The sequence below is a fragment of the Thermobia domestica genome, chromosome 1, assembly GCF_964235325.1.
Source record: "Thermobia domestica chromosome 1, izTheDome1.hap1.1, whole genome shotgun sequence".
Lineage (NCBI taxonomy): Eukaryota > Metazoa > Arthropoda > Insecta > Zygentoma > Lepismatidae > Thermobia > Thermobia domestica.
The window spans coordinates 44,370,145-44,389,987 of NC_137454.1; the positions used below are offsets into that span (position 1 = coordinate 44,370,145).

Genomic DNA, 19,843 nt, shown 5'->3' on the forward strand with positions numbered 1-19,843 from the left:
CCTTCCTTCCCTCTCCACGGATAGTGAGATCGCCGAGGGACGTCATTCCTTGTACATGACGGACTAACATGGTCATAGATGCCGAAAACCCAGAAATCTAATTCCTAAATCCCTTACTTTCTAATTGGAAACTTATTTGTGGTTTCCACTAACGATATGTAACAAACTTACGTTCTGCGGTTATATGCATTATCTTGTGTGGTGAATAATTCACAAAATATAGTTGGTTTAACCATCCAATAGGAAATTCATTTTCGATGCATGCATTAATTCCAACTTTTTTTCCTCCACCAACTTCGATTTTATCGGAGCTTCCTGTTCTCCATTAAGTGAGGGTGGCTTATCACACACATGAAAGGATTTTTGGATACGGTTACTTGTATTTATTTATTTATTTATTTATTTATTTGCCTGTTTTGCATACAAATGAGAGTATTCTCGAGCACGCATACAGTTGTCAAAATTACAAAATAATTACATATATGGTATAGAAAAAAAAACTTAGATAAAATAATACATACATAACTATGACTTTTATAAGCTTATACAATCATAATATAATTAACAAAGAAAAAAGAAACATTTATACATTATCTTCAAAAAACTCATTTACCGAGTAGTAACATTTATCTACTAAGAACTCATGAAGATCCGATTTAAACATAGAATATGATTTGTTTTGTTTTAGAAAGTCAGGTAACTTATTGAAAATTTTTGTACAGTTAATATATACGCTTTTTTGAAAAAACGAGAAATTTTGGGGGATAACATGCAAATTATTAACGAATCGAGTATTGTATTTATGGACGTTACTGTTTTCTATAAATAAGTGTTTGTTACTTACGGTAAACAAGATAACTTTATATAGATACGCACAAGGTAATGGTAATATTTTTTGTCCTCGAAAGATGGGCTTGCAAGAAGATTTTGGTGACAATCCAAACACAACCCTTAGTGCTTTCTTTTGTAAGCGAAACGTGCTAATACATTCAGTAGAATGACCCCAAAAAATAATACCGTAAGTTATTAAAGAATGGAATTTTGCATAGTACACCGAAACTAAGGCCTCTGTTGTGACATTACCTCTTAGTCTACGGAGGCCGAAACAAATACTACTTAATTTTTTGTTGAGTTGAGAAATATGCTCATTCCAAGTTAGTTTCGAACTTATGGTGACACCAAGAAATTTAGTTGAAATAGAAAAGTCGACTTTTTTGTTATTTACCATTACGTAAGGAATAAATTTATTTTGAAGAGGATAATAAAAATTTAGCAAGGAAGTTTTATCATTGTTTAGAACTAACTTATTGTTACTTAACCAGTTACTTAATCGTGAAAACGCAGTGTTTAGATTATATTCAATATCATGTCGTGAGTTACCTGTAATAATAACATTGGTGTCATCAGCAAATAAAACACATTTATTAGGCAACATTTCATGTGTCAAATCATTGATGTAAATAAGAAAGAGCAATGGACCAAGCACTGATCCTTGAGGTACACCAGTTAGTATTGTACCTTTATAACTACTAAACTTATGCATTTCGCCATTATTTTCGTTCGTAATTTGAACTATCTGATACCTATCCTTCAAGTAAGACTCGATCCATTTATTGGCAGTTCCTCTTATACCATAAAAGCTTAATTTTTTGAGTAAGAGATCATGATTTACAGTGTCAAATGCTTTAGTAAGATCAACAAAGAGTCCAATTGCCCATTTTTTATTATTTATTGCATGCATAACAGTACTAAGAAAATCGAAAATTGCAGAATCAGTAGATTTGCCACTTAAAAACCCATGTTGAGATAATGATATTAGATTATTGGAACGTAAGTAATTCCTTATCCTATTTGACATTACCGTCTCAAAAATTTTTGAAAATACAGATAAAACTGAGATAGGGCGATAATTCTTAATATCGTAACGACTGCCTTTTTTGAACAAGGGAATCACTTTAGCCACTTTTAACCGTTGTGGGAAAATGCCTGATTGAAGGGAAAAATTTATTACATGAGTCAGGTGAGGAGCAATTATCGAAGCAGATTGTTTTATAATAGTGGACGGTACTTCATCAAGACCTGCAGAACTGCTATTTCTCATCTTTCCTATAATTGCTAATATTTCATCAATAGTTACCGGGGTAACAAAAATACATTTTGGATAAGAAGGCATATTTGAAGAACCACTTGTACCAGCTTGGTGGGATAGAGCACCAAGAGCTACCTGAGGAGAAGTTATAAAATAATTATTAAATTTATTTGCAATTTCAGCAGGATTTGTAATTCTTTTATTGTCAAAAATGACGTGATTCAAATTTGCAATATTACCCTTCTTTGTATGTAGTCCTACCGACTGGTGAATAATATTCCACATAGTTTTAATTTTATTTCTAGAGTTTTTAATCATTTTCGAATTATGCATTTGCTTTGCTGTCTTAATAACTTTCTTATATGTTATCTTATATTTTTTAACGTAATTTCTGAATACATCAGAAACATTTGTATCATTAAGCAGTTTAGCATACTTAATTAAATTTCGTTTGGAATTACGAATACCAGTTGTAATCCAACTCTTCTTAATTTTATTACATTTACTAATTGGCATGAGAGGAAAAGCTACATTAAAACAGTGCAAGTATACATCTAAGAAGGAGTTAAATTTTTCGTCCATAGTGGAAGCTGAATAGATTCCATCCCATGGCTCAAGAGCCAACAAATAACAAAAGTAACTAATGTTACTCGGTGAAAATAACCTTTTTTCAATTCTGGTAGTATTTTGCAACACTGGTAAGTTAGTTGATGGAAGCGATAAGCTAACTAATTGCGCATCATGATCTGAATAACCTGGGTTGAATATTTCAAGTTTGTGGTTATGACACTCTCTGCTTACTATTACTTGATCAAGTGCTGATTTTCCAAATCTGGTAGGCGTTTTAACAATAGCTTTGAGATTAAATGAAGTTAATAGGTTTTGTAAATCAGTTTTAACTTTAGTGTTAACCATCCAATTTATATTTATGTCACCACACAAAATGATAATATTGTATCTTTTGCACAGATGGTCAAGAAGAAGTTCAAGATTTCTAAAAAATACCCGTAAGTTACCCGAATTAGATCTATAAATACTACATATACACACTTGATGAGCGAGACTTATTGCAACTACTTCAAAGTGAAGTTCCAGATTGAACATCGATACATCAACTTCATCAGCATTTAATTTATTATGAACGAATATACAAACTCCTCCATGAATCAAGTTAACTCTTGAATAATGACTTGCCAAATCAAAACCTTTTAATTTTACAGATTTAATATCAGTACAGCTTAACCAATGCTCCGTGATGCAAATAACATGTGCAGTTGACAACACTGTCTCAACTAACACATCCATAAAGTCCAGCTTATTGCCAAGACCCTGCACATTGTGATGGAATACTTTAAGCTGATTCACTTTACAGTGTTTCACTGTATTGATATCTGTACCGGGTTTTATGTTTCCTACATCACGTAAATCATCTAGCATCGCTATTTCTAACATAAGCCTTTTTTGAGTGTTCCACCCCTGCACATTTTGGTGATATACCTTTATTGGAATTATGTTTGGTTCGTTTTGTTTGTGCTTATCATCACTAAAAAATCATCTGACAAGTTTTTTGGAAGCTTTTTGTTTCTCATTGGTTTCTGTTGTTTTTCTCCCTTCCCAAAGTTTGCATTTGGGTCGGTTACAACCTTTGCACTTGAATCTTTACTTTTTACATTTGCACTTGAATCGTTACTTATTGCTGATACCTGGATATTTGTATCGGTCATTACTGGCATATTGGTCTGACCATCAGAGATGATTGGGGAATTAATTTCATGCCATGGCAGAGGAATTGGTTGCAATTTGGTTTTATTTTGTATCATGTCTGCTAGTGTTTTTGCCATTTTTTCTTTACCTATTTTATTTAGGTGAAGCCCATGTCTTGTGAAGCAAGATCTCTCTACATCAACGTCAACAAATGTACAGTTTGTGTATAGCTTCACCCACTTCCTGAGTTTGTTATTTACTCTACATATTTCATCATTTACACAAGAGAAATTGGCTAGATCATGTCTATAAGGTATACCTACTACAATAACATTCACCCCTTTCACAGATTCTAAAAATTTACACATTTCTTTAAATATCTCACCCGATTCATTTTTTGCTACATCATTAGCTCCAGCCCACACCACAAGATAATCACATTGTACTAAAGAATGACTTATGCTCAAGATATCTTTCGCCCTTGCACCCGGCTTTACTATACCACATACTTCATAGCCATTACCCAAAATATGCTTGATTCCTGGAGCACAATCACGACTATGGCTATCACCAATTACATTTACCTTGGGACGGTCTGCTGTTTCACTTATAATCGTTCTTTTTACAGTAACACTGCTTGCAGTCTTTCTCAAGAATTGATCACCCTTCTTAGCACTAGACAAATTTGAAAATTTTTACTTCTGTACTCTTTTACTCGTTCATTTATATGGGCAGGATGTTTTTTTCGCGATGGTTGAGAGTTAACTTCAGTCACTTGTTGATTACATTTTACTGGCATTTTGTTTTTCTGTCCCAAATCTTCAATGAGTGTTTTCCCAGCTTGTACATTTTCATTTTCAAGACAGTTCATATATTTATTCACCTCAGATTTCGGTTTGGAAGAGACCTCGGTAAGTAAGTCATATCTATTACTGGTGCTAACACTGTATGTTATTTTCTTTTCTCCTTTTGCGTTACAGCCAGTTGAATTTTCGACCCTAATTGTTTTCTCATTTGAGAATAAACGATTTGACGTTCCAGTACCGAACTTACTGCGGGAAGTATTTGCCTTGCACTGTACAATCTCGCTCCAACTATGGGGATAATTTTTTCCACTTGCACTAAGGGAGTTTTCACTTTTGCACCTACATTTATTGTGTGAGTCATCTATGTCATTTTGTATTAGACTTAAGATTGAACGCAATGAGTCCAGTTCTTCTCGTAGTTTTTGCATTTCAGAGAAGATGTCACTCTGTAATAAGTTAATATCCCGATCTTCATTTGTTTTCATATGCACTACGTTGACACCACTATATCTATTTTTGCAATTTTCTTTACTTGCGCAGTCACAGTGTTCTGATTGACAGGAGTTCTTGCAGCTACTACAATTAATAAAGCTTTCACAGGCTTCTTTACTATTATTCTTGATGAGTTCCTCATGAAATTCATTTTGTTTCTTAGTGCGATCTCTACAGCCCTTAACACTTGACGCCATGTTTACGTGAATTACGTGTTTACGTACTACTACTACTACTAATTATACTAGTTATAGTATACATTTATATAGTAAAACAGCAGGAACCAAAAGGCGACCCAATCTGAGTAGAATATCACAAAAAAGTAGGTGAAAAAGTTGACCTCCAATCGCTCATCTAAGGCCTTTATCTTATCCGTTGTAAAGCATTTGTAATGATTTTACACTAGCAACCCTACCGCAAGGTTCTATAACAAAGGTCACCCGTAACACTTAGCTGTAATAAAGATAAAACAGCGTATCTTGAGGGGGTTCTGGTAATAGTATACAACAGTGCCTCATGATCTGTGCGCGTGGATACTTCCTACTGTATTTTAGAGCTTTCGTGTTTTCATTGTAATGTATTTTAATTCGCAAAGAGGTTTATTTTGGAAGTATTTATAAGTAAGAAAATAGCTGATAAAAAGTTGCACAACAGAGCACTATATCCTCTGCATCCTAAAACATGTTACCATTTATGGAAAATAAACTGTACCTGAGTTTGAATCTATAAATTTCCTTCGTCACACCCAAACAGTGCAAGGATGTGTTAAAAATTGAGACAGTCCGCTGGAAAAGTGTGCGCACAAGATAACAGAGATGGCAATATTAGAGGAACATTGTCATCTTTGATATCTAAATTTGACCTGAAATCTGATTTCAAGTGAAACAACATAATTTAACATTCTCTGAATGGTTGCATCTTTGAGTAGATAATGAATGAAGCTCGAATCGCAACCACTTCCACGTTTGAGACAGGTCGTTTTGGCACAAATAATTTTGTGAAATTCTTGAGAAGTAGCAAGCTCATGATTTCATATCAAATTTGAATATATAAAATCGCCCTCTAGAAAAAATTAGTAAGAAAAATGTCCTTGTGTATGTTTAAAATATAAGACTGCATTTGTTTGCAATACTGTAAAAAAGATACATTTTTCACCCAAGTTCATTAATTTTTCACCCAAGTTCATTAATTTTAGGCCATGTGCAAGAACTCAAAATGTACCGCTGTGATTTTAAGAATTTAAGAAAGAATAAAATAGTTCCATACTATTAGAAGTCGAAAATCTTAATCTTTAAAATTCAGCATTAAAGTTTTTTTAAAGGCTCGTTGCGCAAGCTAATAATAAAATATAGGAATAGTAGTCTGAGTAACTCATGGTCATTATTGTGAAGAAGCTCTTGTTTGCGGAATTGGTGATGAGAAGATAGAACGCATCGCCGAAATTGCCCTGGTTTCAGAGGGTACTACGTGTGCGTGTAAAATATTTGAGGAGTGGAAGCCAGCAATTAGTTTGGAAATAAAAGGATAACGTATATTTTTGGGAGATATAGCTGTTTAGGAAATATACATTTTTCTCAGAGGGGTCCTTATAGAAGGTGGAAGGAATTTCTGGATACTGGAATGGATTCCTGTGCGAGGAGGACCATAGATCTATGTGGTTAGCTTGATCAGTGATATTGTCACCATAGGTCACAAGCCGTGGTGTAGAGATTAGGTGGTGGGCCTGCGTAGAGTACTCTCTAACCCTGCCTTTGGTGCGAGCGGTTTCGGGTTTGATTCAGGGTTGGGACCCTCGGCCGGAAAGGCCATTCTGAGACGTTTTTCCTGGATTTTCCTCATTTAAACTAGACAAAAGGGATAGTACCTAATAAAGGTTCCATATCGTTTCCTTCCTTCCCACTGCCCCGGGTTGTGTAATCCCCGAAGACGTCATATCCTCATACTTGACGAACTTAAAAAGATCATAGATACCAAATGCCCAGATACATGTATATAATCCCTAGTCTTGATGTGTTTAAGCTGATAGATTGTGCATAAGGAGGGAGAGGTTTAACCTATTCGATATTTTCAAGGTGTGAAGAGAGGTTGAACGTGTGTGATGTAGGTGAAAGCATAGAGTTGTCAACAGTCTTCGTTTTATTTATTTATTTTCGGTTAAGGGGTTGAGTTGGGATCGGTCTAATGCTGTTAAGATTTAGCGAAGCGTAAAAAGGTTAAAATACTATCTCAAAATGGGGAGATCATTGCCGAGAATAAATGAAAATAGTACAAAATCAAAAAGTGCTGATATATATATATTAATATATAATGATAAATATTGTGACGTTTGAAAATTAGATTTGTCATAGTATGCCTGGATGAACTTGAACTGCATTTCTGCCTTACGGTTCTGCTTTGAGGTAGATATTTTCGTTCTTCCACATAAAAAAAAGAATAACGTAATTGTCTATATATATTTAAGTAAATAAAAATGATTTATTAATTAATCTTCTAGGTAATAATTAATCTGCATTATTATTATTATTATTATAGGTCCTTCTCAATTTGTAGCCTCCCAAGTGACAGAGGTTTTCTTCACATCAGATTGTCGAAGTGTTAAAGGTAAGTTCAAATTACATATGTTTGATTGGTTAAATAATTGAATGCACCATAATCTGTTTGTCCCCAGATTAGTGCGAATACCGAGAATTCACCTTTGGTAGTGGCTTAGGTTCGTCTAGGCGCTGTTCTAAATTTGGTGAACGATTTGTGTAATTAATTATTGATTTAACTTTAAATTATCATTATTAAATTAATTTATTACTATATATTTCGGTCTCTTGTAAGTGATAGGTGTGATAGAATCTATGTAGTTCTGTAGTTGCTTTAGTAGCGTTGATTGATTTAAATCATATACATATATGTATATAAATCCATGATTTAAATCAAAATTTATTTTGCTTAAAACAGATATGAAATGAGATATTTCTGACTATTCTGGAACATTGATCCAATATAGATCTGAAACTCGCATCTTGACTCGTATGATGGTATGATCTTAATAAGTTTAAACAAAGTATATAATTATTCAGGTTATAGCTAATGGGTTAAGAATTTTGACAATGTACTGTTTTAATCATTTCATGTTGCGTAGGAGACTTGAGAAGTAAGAACTTTAGGAGAAAAAAAAAAAAGGATCAAAAGATTGTGATCTTTGCCAATAATTAGTTTTTCGATCAGGGGCCACAAAATTTTTTGAACGGCTCCCAAATCGAGTTTTTGTATTTTCAACAGAATAAGCACATCGTACTGAGTTAAGTGATAGTTTGGGTTCGGCTACACTTATGCAGTTCTCCAGATATAAGGCGTAGAAGAAAATTTTTGATTGAAATATATTAGATCTGTTCATTCAAAAAGTTTGAACCCACTTAACATAATTTTGAAGATCAGAATTGTACATATCGGGGTAATACTTATTATAGCCTTTTTACTGTCACTGGAAGGTTTACGTATATATAATGGACACGTATATACAATGCGTGTGAAATGCCAATTTTTATCATGTTATTTTCATTAAAATGTGTATCCTAAAGGAGGAGTTAAAAAGATATTGCAAAAGTGTAGTATTTTACGAGCCACGGAAGATGGTAGTTCGTGTATAACCTCCTCCTTAGTGGCCACGTGCTCCAGCTTGTTAGAAAATTCCGCTTCGATATTATTACAATATATAGAAATAACATCAATATTCTGTTTCATCATCACGGTAAAACGGGTGTGAACTTTCGAAATGCATTTGACTCAAACCAAGTTTTTATCTTGTGAAAAATGCATATCCTAAGCGGAAATGGGTTCAAAATTTATGACAAAAATGTGTATCTCACGAGTTTCAACTTAGGCAGATTGAACTCGGTATATCAAATCCTTATAAAAAATAAGTTGAAACTTCTCCAACGATTTTTCGAAAATTCTACCTCTACGAGACGAGCATTTCTGTAACATTTTAATTTCCTATTTTGTATTTTTAAAGTGGTGAAAGTGAACATATAGTTGTACCATTTAAAATGAATTTTTAAATATAACTTGGTTTACTTCCGTGGTTTGTTAGTTCATTAGTTCTACATTTGAATTGAAATGCGTATTCTAAGACGGGTGCGATCTTCGCAAACAATATATCCAAACGGTTTGAAATGATTTTTTGATATAGCACTTAGGTCAGGGTGGAAAAAATAATGATTTTAAAAAAAAAAAATGTTGATTTTTTTATTTAAATTGATTTTTTGTAATATTTAAATCAAATCTTTCTCGTCGTATAATACAAGTCGCGAACTGAAGAAAGCGCATTAGGAATTAGTATTAAATGTTAATTATGCCATTTAAGTGAAAGTATTGCGGTTTAATTTTGAATTAATCCCCAATCGTTAATCTATTTCAATCCCAAACAATGTTTCTTAAGCATTAAGGAGAAAGTACAACCATGTTTATCAACATGGCACTTTTCTTTTCACGGAAATTACTGATATTTGGTAGAAGCATATTGCAAAAAAAATCGGAACTACCTAGCGGCACGAAATACATATAAAGCACATAATTTCGCCTAAAATTAACTAACTTTTTATTGCCTATGGAACTCGGAGGTTCAATGTCGCGTTCACAAATTGTCCTGCCATCTGCGCCTAGGTCTTCCTAATGGTCGTTTTCCTATTAGCCTTCCAGTTAAGACTGAAAGCGTTCCTACTTCTATCCTGGCTGCATATACTGCTCACCTGAGTCTCCTAGACGTGATGACCCTAACAATGTCGGGTAAACGATATAAATTATCCTCGTTATGAAATTTCCGCCATTCTCGTTCCTCTTGGGTCCGAATATTCGTCTCAGGATCTTGTTCTCAAATATTTTCAGTCTGCGTTTTTTCCCTCAGAGTAAGCGACCATGTTTCGCAACCATACAGAACAACATGCATGATTATCGTTTTACATATTTTAAGCTGCAAATTCCTCGACAGAAATCGCGACGACAAGAGATTTTGAACAGAATAATAACACGAATTCCCTGCTTTTAGTCGACGTTTAATTTCTTTGTGAATATCGTTTTCGTCTGTCAATATTGATCCTAGATATTTGAAAGTATCCACTTTATTAAAAGTATTATTCGATATTTTAACGCATCCAAAATTTGCTGTATTACGATCCCGAGGAAGTTCTATGTATTTAGTACATAAATTTCGCCTAAAGTTTTAATTTTTTTTTCGGAGGGGATCGGATCCCTATAAATACGCACCTATTATCTGGAAACAAACATACAGACGTGAACACAAAAGAATTTTCATCTCAAATGTCCATGATGATTTCCACGTTGGAATAGTTAACGATTTAAAAACCCTATGTTACGAATTGGAAAAAGCAGGATTCACCCGTTTCCCGTTCAAAATGGGATTTTCCGTAATCATCCTCTGCATGACACTCGTTTTTATACTGTACTGTGCATACATTTGAGTCTCATTGTATTATGATTATTATCTTCCATAATCGAAATAACAGAACAGAAACGGGATTTTACGTATTTACACTTTAAATTAATTTATTTCGAAATTTGATTTAAATCAACGATTTTTATTAAAAAACTCAAGTGACAAATCTTGATTAAAATCGCGATTTAAATCAGACTGATTTAAATCAATCCACCCTGACTTGGGTCGAGTTGGGTCTTTGTCTTTTCGTTTGGATTCAAATACACGTCCTAAGGGGGTGATAAAGAGGGTTGAAATATGCCTTTCATATACTTGACGTAAACTTATACTTTCCATGCTGAGAACTCCCCCAGTGGTCTAGTAGCTAACGTGTGCGCCTTTGGTGCATTCGGTCCCGAATTCTATTCCCGGCGGGAGTTCATGTCGGACTCCACATTAAGTTATGTCCACGTCTCGTGTAGCCTCACTGCTGAAAGGGATGCTAAACTAAAAATCAAATAGATTCCTGCCGAGAAGGCGCAAAAAATAATTTCATAATAATTCACTTTAGCTAATCCTCCATCTCCCTTAGCCAAAAGTACATGTGTGTGGAAAGTAAGTAAAAAAAAAAAATCATTTTTTCCTGTGCGAAGAACTGGATATTATAAATTGCAAGAAAAATGAAAATTATATTTGGAAAGAAGAACTATATTTGTTTCTTGGTTAGAAACATCTTACTATTACAAAATCTTGCATATTGTGGTATTTTTGCTATGCTGTGGAGATAACTTGAAACCAAATATATAAGAAAAAACCTTTTTAAAAGGATATATACTTTCTGTGCAACGCAATGGAAAACTTTTGCTGTTTGCAAAATAGTAATATATTCTAGACGTGCATATTTTACTTTGGTCTTTTATTAAGATACTTAAAAAGAAATAAGTGCTAAGATTATTAAATAAGTAAGATTATTGAAGAGTAATACTGAAAAGAAGTAAGTGCCAGATATTGGTTGTCGCCACGTGACCCTGCTCACCACCTCAAGACCACCTCTTCACCCACGAAAGGATATGCTCTCTCAATGGAAGAAGTGTCGGCAAATGGTGCATTACGACCTCCTTCCACCTGGTCAGATCATCACAGCTGACCTGTACTCCTCTCAGAAGTTGCAAAGGGTACACCGTGCTTTGCGGCAGAAGGAGCTGGCATTGGTGAAGGTGCTGTGGCAAGGGGGTGCTGTTGCTACATGACAATGCCAAGCCACATGTGGCAAAGTGACATACATAATATTCACCGAACCTTGCGCCAGCATGTTACCACTTTATCATTCCGTCGACAATCTGCTCCGTGGGAGGTCCTTCGCAAATGAGGGAGACCTGCGGAACACACTCATGGACTTCTTTGTATCCACGACCGCCGAATTTTACCACCAGAGTATTTTGCAGCTGCAGGAACGTTGGCAAAAGTTGTTGGATATTCGAAACCTAAAATTATGTGTCATTCACTGTACGTATTGCTCTTTGTTTATCGCTGCTCTAGAACGGTAAGAACTTTTTTGGTTACCTTGTACTTTGTCTATGAGTCTCTCTCTCTCTCTATTATCACTACTACTGTAGTTGCGAGCATGACAGGCTTCTACCAAAACTCCTATTTATCTGAGATGCTAATTCAAAGCTTAATCAAAATTTCTAATACTCTGCTATAACTTACATTATACTGTCATCGACTTCAGGTTTCTGAACTTCACAAAATAATAGTGTTCTACGGAATAAACTACTGTTGAACTACTTTTGTACATGAGGTAACTACTTTGGAGTTATTTTATAATAACTGTATTACTTATCCTTCCGTTTGTATACTTACCTTATCATGGTGTATTCTGAAAAACGATTGAAATGGGAAATAAAAAAAAAAAAAACCTTGTAACTAAAATTCATAGCATTTAAATACACTATTGCAATTTGGGGTGGGGAGGACGGTGGCTCAATGGTAGAGCGCTTACCTCTGGTGTGTGGGGTTCCTGTTGGATCCCCGGCCAAATAAGCTTATAGAGGACAATATCGTGTCCGTGAGTTTTCTCGGGGTGCTCCCGTTTCCTCCCACTTTCTCGTTCCACTAAATCTTCCATCATTAACTTGCTTTAATTGTCATCTCGCTTAGCCTAAAGGGCATAATCGTGGGGCGATAAACTGAAATACTTCATTTCATTTCATTTGCAAGTAATGGATTCTGTATCATTTCAATCCGATGATACAATAATATTAGCCATGTTTTCCAAATATTAGCCAAAACTTTGGAAAACATGTCTAATACTACTGAAATGATACAGAATCCGTTACTTGCAAATGAAATGAAATTAAGTATTTCAGTTTATCGTCCCACGATTATATATTCTGACAATTTCATCTTACTAAGTTAGACACGGTTCTGAAAATCCGTGCATTGTGATCTGAATCCCTCAACGCCCCAACGAACCCAACATTATACATTTTCCGCGGTATATTTCGTCGAAGGCGACACCTGGGCTAATTTGTCCGGCTTTTGTCTTCTAAAGCCGCCTCGCGATTAAATAGGAGATTTGCTGAACTATTTTGATATTCCGTTGCATTGTGAAATAAAATTGACATCTGCTCCAAAACAAGTTTGACATCTGTTGACTTGTTAAGTGTATGTTTACGTCATATCACAGGATGCGAAATCTCGCGATCTTTCCAATGGTAGAAGGAGTGGCGTGTCAAACTATCAGCTTTCAAATGACATTAGACCGGACCCGCTGCGACTCTTATGACCTGAGATTTAGGACACTGATGCCATTTCGTGCATATAAATTTGAATACTTCTTAGACGACCTGATATTACTAAATATCAAGCATGACATGTAACATAAAAAAGACCGAATAAGAGTAAACTTTCATTTTTCATTTCGTGCTGAAGAAAAGCAACATATATTTATAGGATTTTGCTGTTTATTGAACGATATAATAATGACATACTAATTTTTTAAAAATAGAATTTGTAATAAAAATAATTCAGTTTGCTTACAGTTAATCTACATATTTGAAAATAGTGATTATTTTACGTAAACATTCAGTTCTAGTCTAGCTGTCATATTGACTCTGATAGCTTGTCGTAGGCTTCGTCGTAAATTAGTGAAAGGAAAGCAAGGTATTAGACAAGAAAAAAGTTAATATTATTTAATTAAATTTCATCTTGATTTGTGTTATTAAACTTTCGATAATTGTTGGTACTTTTATATTTGAAAACTTTTTCTTCCCCCTTCAGGTACGAACAGTTACAGTTTTAAGATGAAGGAACTTCCTCCTCCTCCAGATATTGACTCTATGATCTCCATTGCTCCGATGCTCATAGTTCCTCAAAGAGAAAGACCAACTCGTATCCAGGATGTCCTAGATAATCATACAGAATCTCCACTAATAGGTAAGTATTATTCTCACTGTAGTAGGGAAATGTCTCAGTCTGTGAGTAATGCTAATTCCTAATAGTTAACAGTATCCTAACGCTAAGAGATGGCACTAACATGCAGTCAGTTTTCAGATTGTGACGATTTAATTGCAATTTAATTTAAACTTATTCACTGCTCCAATTTAATTACTTCAATATAGGACAAGAGTCGTACCCATATTTAGATCAGCATTAATACTGTAAAGATTTTGGCCATTTTGGGCAAAGCTGAAAGATGGTACACGGGAGTTTGGACTTTTCCATCACAATTTTTTATTATAAAGTTTCTTGTATGCAATAAATATTACAAATAAGTATAAGTTCCTCTAATTATTTGGAGGTTTTGTAGGCGAAATTGTAGGAGTCAGTGACTATGTGTCTTAGGACTTGTTGGGTGGGTTCCTCTCAGTGACCGTGCGTCTTACAGAGGATGATAAGGAACTCTCAATGACTAGGCGTCTTAGAGATGGTGATAAGGAACTCTCAATGACCTTGCGTCTTAGAGAGTGTAGGAAAGGTCCCTCTCAATGACACGGCGTCTTAGAGAGAGGGATTAAGATACTCTCAATGACTAGGCGGCTTGAGTCTTCTATTGTGTCGTGTCTCCTTTTATCCAAAAATGTTGCTGACTGTTTGAATCTTTGTCACTTGCCGATCGTTGGCGATGGTGGATGACGTTCTTCATGGCTATTGTATGAAGTGTGTTTACATCCAGGACGTGGTATAGGAACACGTGAAACCTTACAATATTTATGTAACTATATATTAGTTGATAGTCAAGCTAAAAAGAAAAGTTAAATGTAAACAAGTAGAACTTCCCAAGTAAGCGTGGTTTTAACCTGTAGCGTACAGCGAGTCCAATGGTTGAAGAGAATAACGTAATAGTGACTTAAACAAGCGAGTTTTGTTTCACATTGTGAAATTATGGTGTAAACTTCCAAATTATTGTGAAACTACAATAGGCTTCCAAATTATTGTGAAACTACGGTAGACTTCCAAATTATTGTGAAACTACGGTAGACTTCCAGAATATTTTGAAACTATGGTAGACTTCCAGACTATTGTGAAACTGTGGTAGTCTTCCAAATTATTGTGAAACTATGGCAGACTTCCAAGTTATTGTGAAGCTACGGCAGACTTCCAAATTATGCGAAATCAATACACTGCTCGTGATAGATTTATAACTTCCAGTTGTAATACAAGAATAAGTTCAGAGATGGAACTCATTCTTGAGACACTGAACCCATATCAAAAGATCTATATCTTCACTTGTTACCTCTTCACGTTGTAAGGACGAGGGTGTTTATTTTTTTGTGAATAAAGAATTAATGTACAAGGGTACATAATGTTGGTATTGATAAAGGTAAGTCTGGCCAGACATATATTTAATTACATATATATACGTATTATGTGTTATATATATTTATAATTTCATCTTGGTTATTGCTTATTTGTATGTGTATATCTGCTTCAGCTGTGTATTCTTGCTTGGATTTCTTTTTCAGCTTTATTTAACGAACTCGAACATTCAAGTTTTTTCTTTATAGATTTTCTTATAGTGATCGATGGAATTTTCCAGAGGCTTGTGACGGTTACTCGTTTTCAAAAGACTTTTTTGCGGATTTTTAAGCGAAAATAAAATTAAGTAAACTAAAAAGGGGAAGGGTCATCGACCATATAAAAGGAAGCCTCTCGCCGCTTTTTTTTTTTTTTTTTTTTTTTTTGCTAGGCCAGAAACCTAAGTGATGATGATCTCTTTAGAGAAAGAGAATCAGTCATTAGGCTAAGTGATGTCAATTGACAACCGGATCTCTTACATTTATAGACGGAAAGTTGTAGTCAGGCTTTCCTGATAACAGTAGGCGTCAGGTAAAACTGAGGGAATGACGGATCGGTGGAGTCTGACTAAGTAAATTGTAGGAGTCTGTTGGTCTGAGTGATGATCATCTGACTTAAGGGATAGGGCTCTGAAGTGAAAGAGTTCCGTAAGCATTTTTTTTATTTTGCCTTAAAGAATTTCGTCGAATCACTTCAGTTTACTTTATTATCTGAATAAATATTTATCTACCCTGATAAGACTAGTAGTTTTCAATTGAGAATATAACAACCCATATTTTTGATGGAAATTTTAATAATTTGATTGTGGTTTAATTGTGAGTGGGTACCCTTAGAGAGCCGTAACAGAACTGGAAGGAGGAAACCACAACAACTTTTTTGCTGCATGATGAACGACATTCAAACAGGAAGTGGTAGTGGATTTCGGTTTCACTAAATGAATAAAGTCGGAGATAAATTGTGGCAATCGTTGACACCGGATCTTCCATACCAATTTATATTTATTTCCAGAAAACTTTTTCATAGCGTTTTAGTGTGGTATTATTTTTTTATCATCTTTGTTCTTAAGGGAACCTCATCTTAGTCAATAGCTGTTTTGTGTTTGTACGATATTTAACCCTTTCACTGCGCAAATCGACTTTTCTCAGTGGAAAGAAAATTCCCCTAACCAGCAAATGTCAGCTATAGTCAATGGTTTTAAATTATTTTGCTCGTATCATCGGCTTGTCGACAGCACTCGCCAAACGTGTTCCGTGTGATTTTTTGCGTTTTATTGTTTTCGATAAATAATAGATTTGTTAGGGAATAACATATGCCACGTAGTTGAGTACACATTATTATTAGCAGCAATTCGTCCTCCTTTGAAATTAATAATAAAACTAACGTGATGTCCTGAAATTTCGCCCATACTAGCGCAGAACAGCCATGTTTAACAGTGGATATACCCCATAAATAAACTCGAGCTGTTGTTGGAACATGAGTCATCGGAACACACTGCTCACTTACAATCATCACCGGTCCACATTTCATGTTCTCGACACCATCTTTATCACACTATAGCATTGGCAGTAGTGATTAAAGAATTTGAACTCGGAACATAATGTCGAATATTGAAATTATACCGCTCTCTCGGACTGTAATTGTAGAAATAATTTCTTTTTTTAATCCAATAGTTGCTGATTGAGTTCTGTAGTCAGTTTAGCCGCATTAGCTGTGCGGTTCTTTGTAACAATTATCTTCAGTGTTTGGTGATCTCTTTCGTCGAGGCGTGGGTTTTGTCCACTATTTCTCGTTTGTGACACGAGTCTGTATGTCATCATTGATACTGCTACCACACTGCAGTCTTGCATACACTTGCTTCAATTACACGTGCACCCACAATTTGCTCTCTTTGTAAATCGGAGAGTTCTCTTATTTTGTACTACCAACGTCTATTGCACCCTAGAATTTGAACTACACCGCCTCCAGCACTATTAACTAATAAAGCATTAACACGAAGCTGTCACAGTGGATGAACTCATACAAAGATGTGTTGGTTGATTTGAGTGTTCCGTTCAACACCAAGGCTTTATTAGATATGAATCTTCAGCATAACGTGGGAACCGAACTACATTAGCTACCACCAGATAAATATACCATGTTACAGTATAGGAAACTGTTGATTTGTTTTTAATTTTCTGTAGATTAAGCTGCTATAATATTCAAACATCGAAAATGTGCAACTTCGCTGTGCATCATATATATATTTTTTAAATAATTTATTTTTGTAGGTTTGGAATATCTTGTTGAGGTAATACAAGATGCAGAAGGGAAGGAACCCTTGTATGTGTGTCTTCTATGTAATAAGAAAACTGATCCTCGTATTGTCATATCTCATCTGACTTGCTATCAACATAGGCTGAACTACATTGTAAGTAGAATTCATGCATGATTTGAGAGTATGTTCATTGAATTCTTTTGTATGCTACTGTTGATTTTTTTTAAGTCGGAGATTGTTAATTAGACCTTTCATTATTTCAACTAATAATACACAGGTAGAAAGTTAGTATTCTTCGTGAAAATTATCTTAGTCAAGTTAACTTCTGAAAATTAGTGACAAAACAGTCTTTTGTTAATTATATGTCTTACTATATATTCTCAAGCTTTTCAACGTTAGTTTCATTGGTAGCATTTTAAGGCATAGTAGATTCTTCAGTAAAATATAAACTTAAAATATATAAAACGATAATCATGCCTGTTGTTCTATATGGTTGCGAAACATGGTCGCTTACTCGGAGAGAAGAACGTAGACTGGAAGTATTTGAGAACAAGATACTGAGACGAATATTCGGACCCAAGAGGAACGGGACTGGGGAATGGTTGAAACTTCATAACGAGGAACTAGATAAATTATACCGTTTACCAAACATTGTAAGAGTAATCAAATGTAGGAGGCTCAGGTGGGCAGGTCATGTAGCCAGAATGAAAAAAAAAAAAAAAGGAACATTTTTAAAGTTTTAGCTGGAAGTCCAGTTGGAAAATGACCATTAGGAAGACCTAGGTGCAGATGGGAGGACAATATTAAGATGGATATCGCAGAAACAAAGTAGGTATACAAAGTAGAAACTGGACCAAGTTGGCTAAGGACAGAAGTCAGTGAAGGGCTTTTGGGAACACGGCATTGAACCTATAGGCTATAAAGTTACATAGATATACAAGTAAAACTCTCCCTCCTTTACCATCACTTTTTCAAACAAACTTATGGTTCATAAATGAATAGTAATATAGTGTGCACAACGAAATTCTCGAAAATATGGGATAACGCTTAGTTTTGGTTGGAAAGGTCCCTGGTTCGATTCCAAGCCGTGATGTTACCGTTGGATTCCGTTGTATCCGTGGGTTTTCTCAAGTGTTCCCCCGTTTCTTTCGTTCTTTCTTTTTTCTTTTCCTTTTTTTCTCAATTCATTAGCATGATTCACTTTCAGTTATAATTCACTTCCACAATATTCACGGTTAATCTTTTACAAAATTGTGGTAGAACTCTACTGAGGATTTCGGAAATTGTGCGCATGATGAATATCAAAAGAATCTGCTGAGCACAGGGACAGGCGGCATCCTTCTATGACGAAGGAATACAAAGAATGGTTCCCGTTACGAATAATTTCGGAAACTATGTGGAAAAGTAGTTTAATGTGTACAGCGTCCTGTGAAAATAATATATTGTTCAAATAGCTTTTTTCTTGTTTTCTAAACAATAACTAACTCACTCTATGCTCTATAGAACCTGAAGGCAGCCTAACCGGCATAACCGTGGGACGTAAAACCTAAAGATTTCATTTCATTTCTATCCTTCCACAACTGGATTTAGTTCGTAATTTGTATTTCTTTCTCGTGAGATTCGTATTAATATTATCTAATTTGCGCGTAGGACTTCCTGGTGGTCCGTAGGACTTCCGATTGGGTTTCCAGTTAAAATTTTAAAAGCATTTCTATTCTTCCGTTCTGGCTACGTAATCTCTCCACCTGAGCATCGTAGACTTAATGACTTAATGTTTCAATAAAATGATTTAAATAATAGGTTAATTTGGACTTTGATACTGAATTAATTGACGGAGCAAAAATATTCAGAAGACATGTTTCTCTGCCTGTCCTTAATCCATAAAAATGTCAGGTAAATTAAAGGAAAGAACAAGTATTTTTACATATCATTTCTTTCGTATGAAACATAGTACTTTAATCACACAAAATCATTGAATTTAGCTTATCAAAACAAATGGTGTTGAAAAAATAAATAACAAAAGAAAGCTCTGTTGTTCAATTACGCGAGAGACCAAAGATTCTGCTTTGAACTCTGCAGTGAAGCATACACAAAAGGAAAACACTACTCACATGAGGAAAAAAGGTTGTTTTATGACACCACTAACTGTCGTTTCCTCCCATGTTCTTGTCCTAGCCAGGATCAGAATCCGGCTTAAATTGGGAATAAGAATCCGAATGAATCTTCGGGCTGTTTCAGACGTTTTTATATTGACTAGTTTACATTGTTTTGAA

At 34.9% G+C, this 19,843-nt stretch overlaps 1 protein-coding gene across 4 annotated transcripts in view; it reads left to right on the plus strand.

Moving 5' to 3' along the window:
* The window catches only part of LOC145684621 (uncharacterized), a 117,509-nt gene that overhangs the window by 56,036 nt on the left and 41,630 nt on the right, over window positions 1–19,843 (plus strand). For all 4 annotated transcript variants that reach the window (XM_081757013.1, XM_081757018.1, XM_081757032.1 and 1 more), the window contains exons 6-8: window positions 7,624–7,692; window positions 13,799–13,954; window positions 17,584–17,723. In XM_081757013.1, the coding sequence (XP_081613139.1) occupies window positions 7,624–7,692; window positions 13,799–13,954; window positions 17,584–17,723 (365 nt within the window). The remainder of the gene's footprint in view (window positions 1–7,623; window positions 7,693–13,798; window positions 13,955–17,583; window positions 17,724–19,843) is intronic.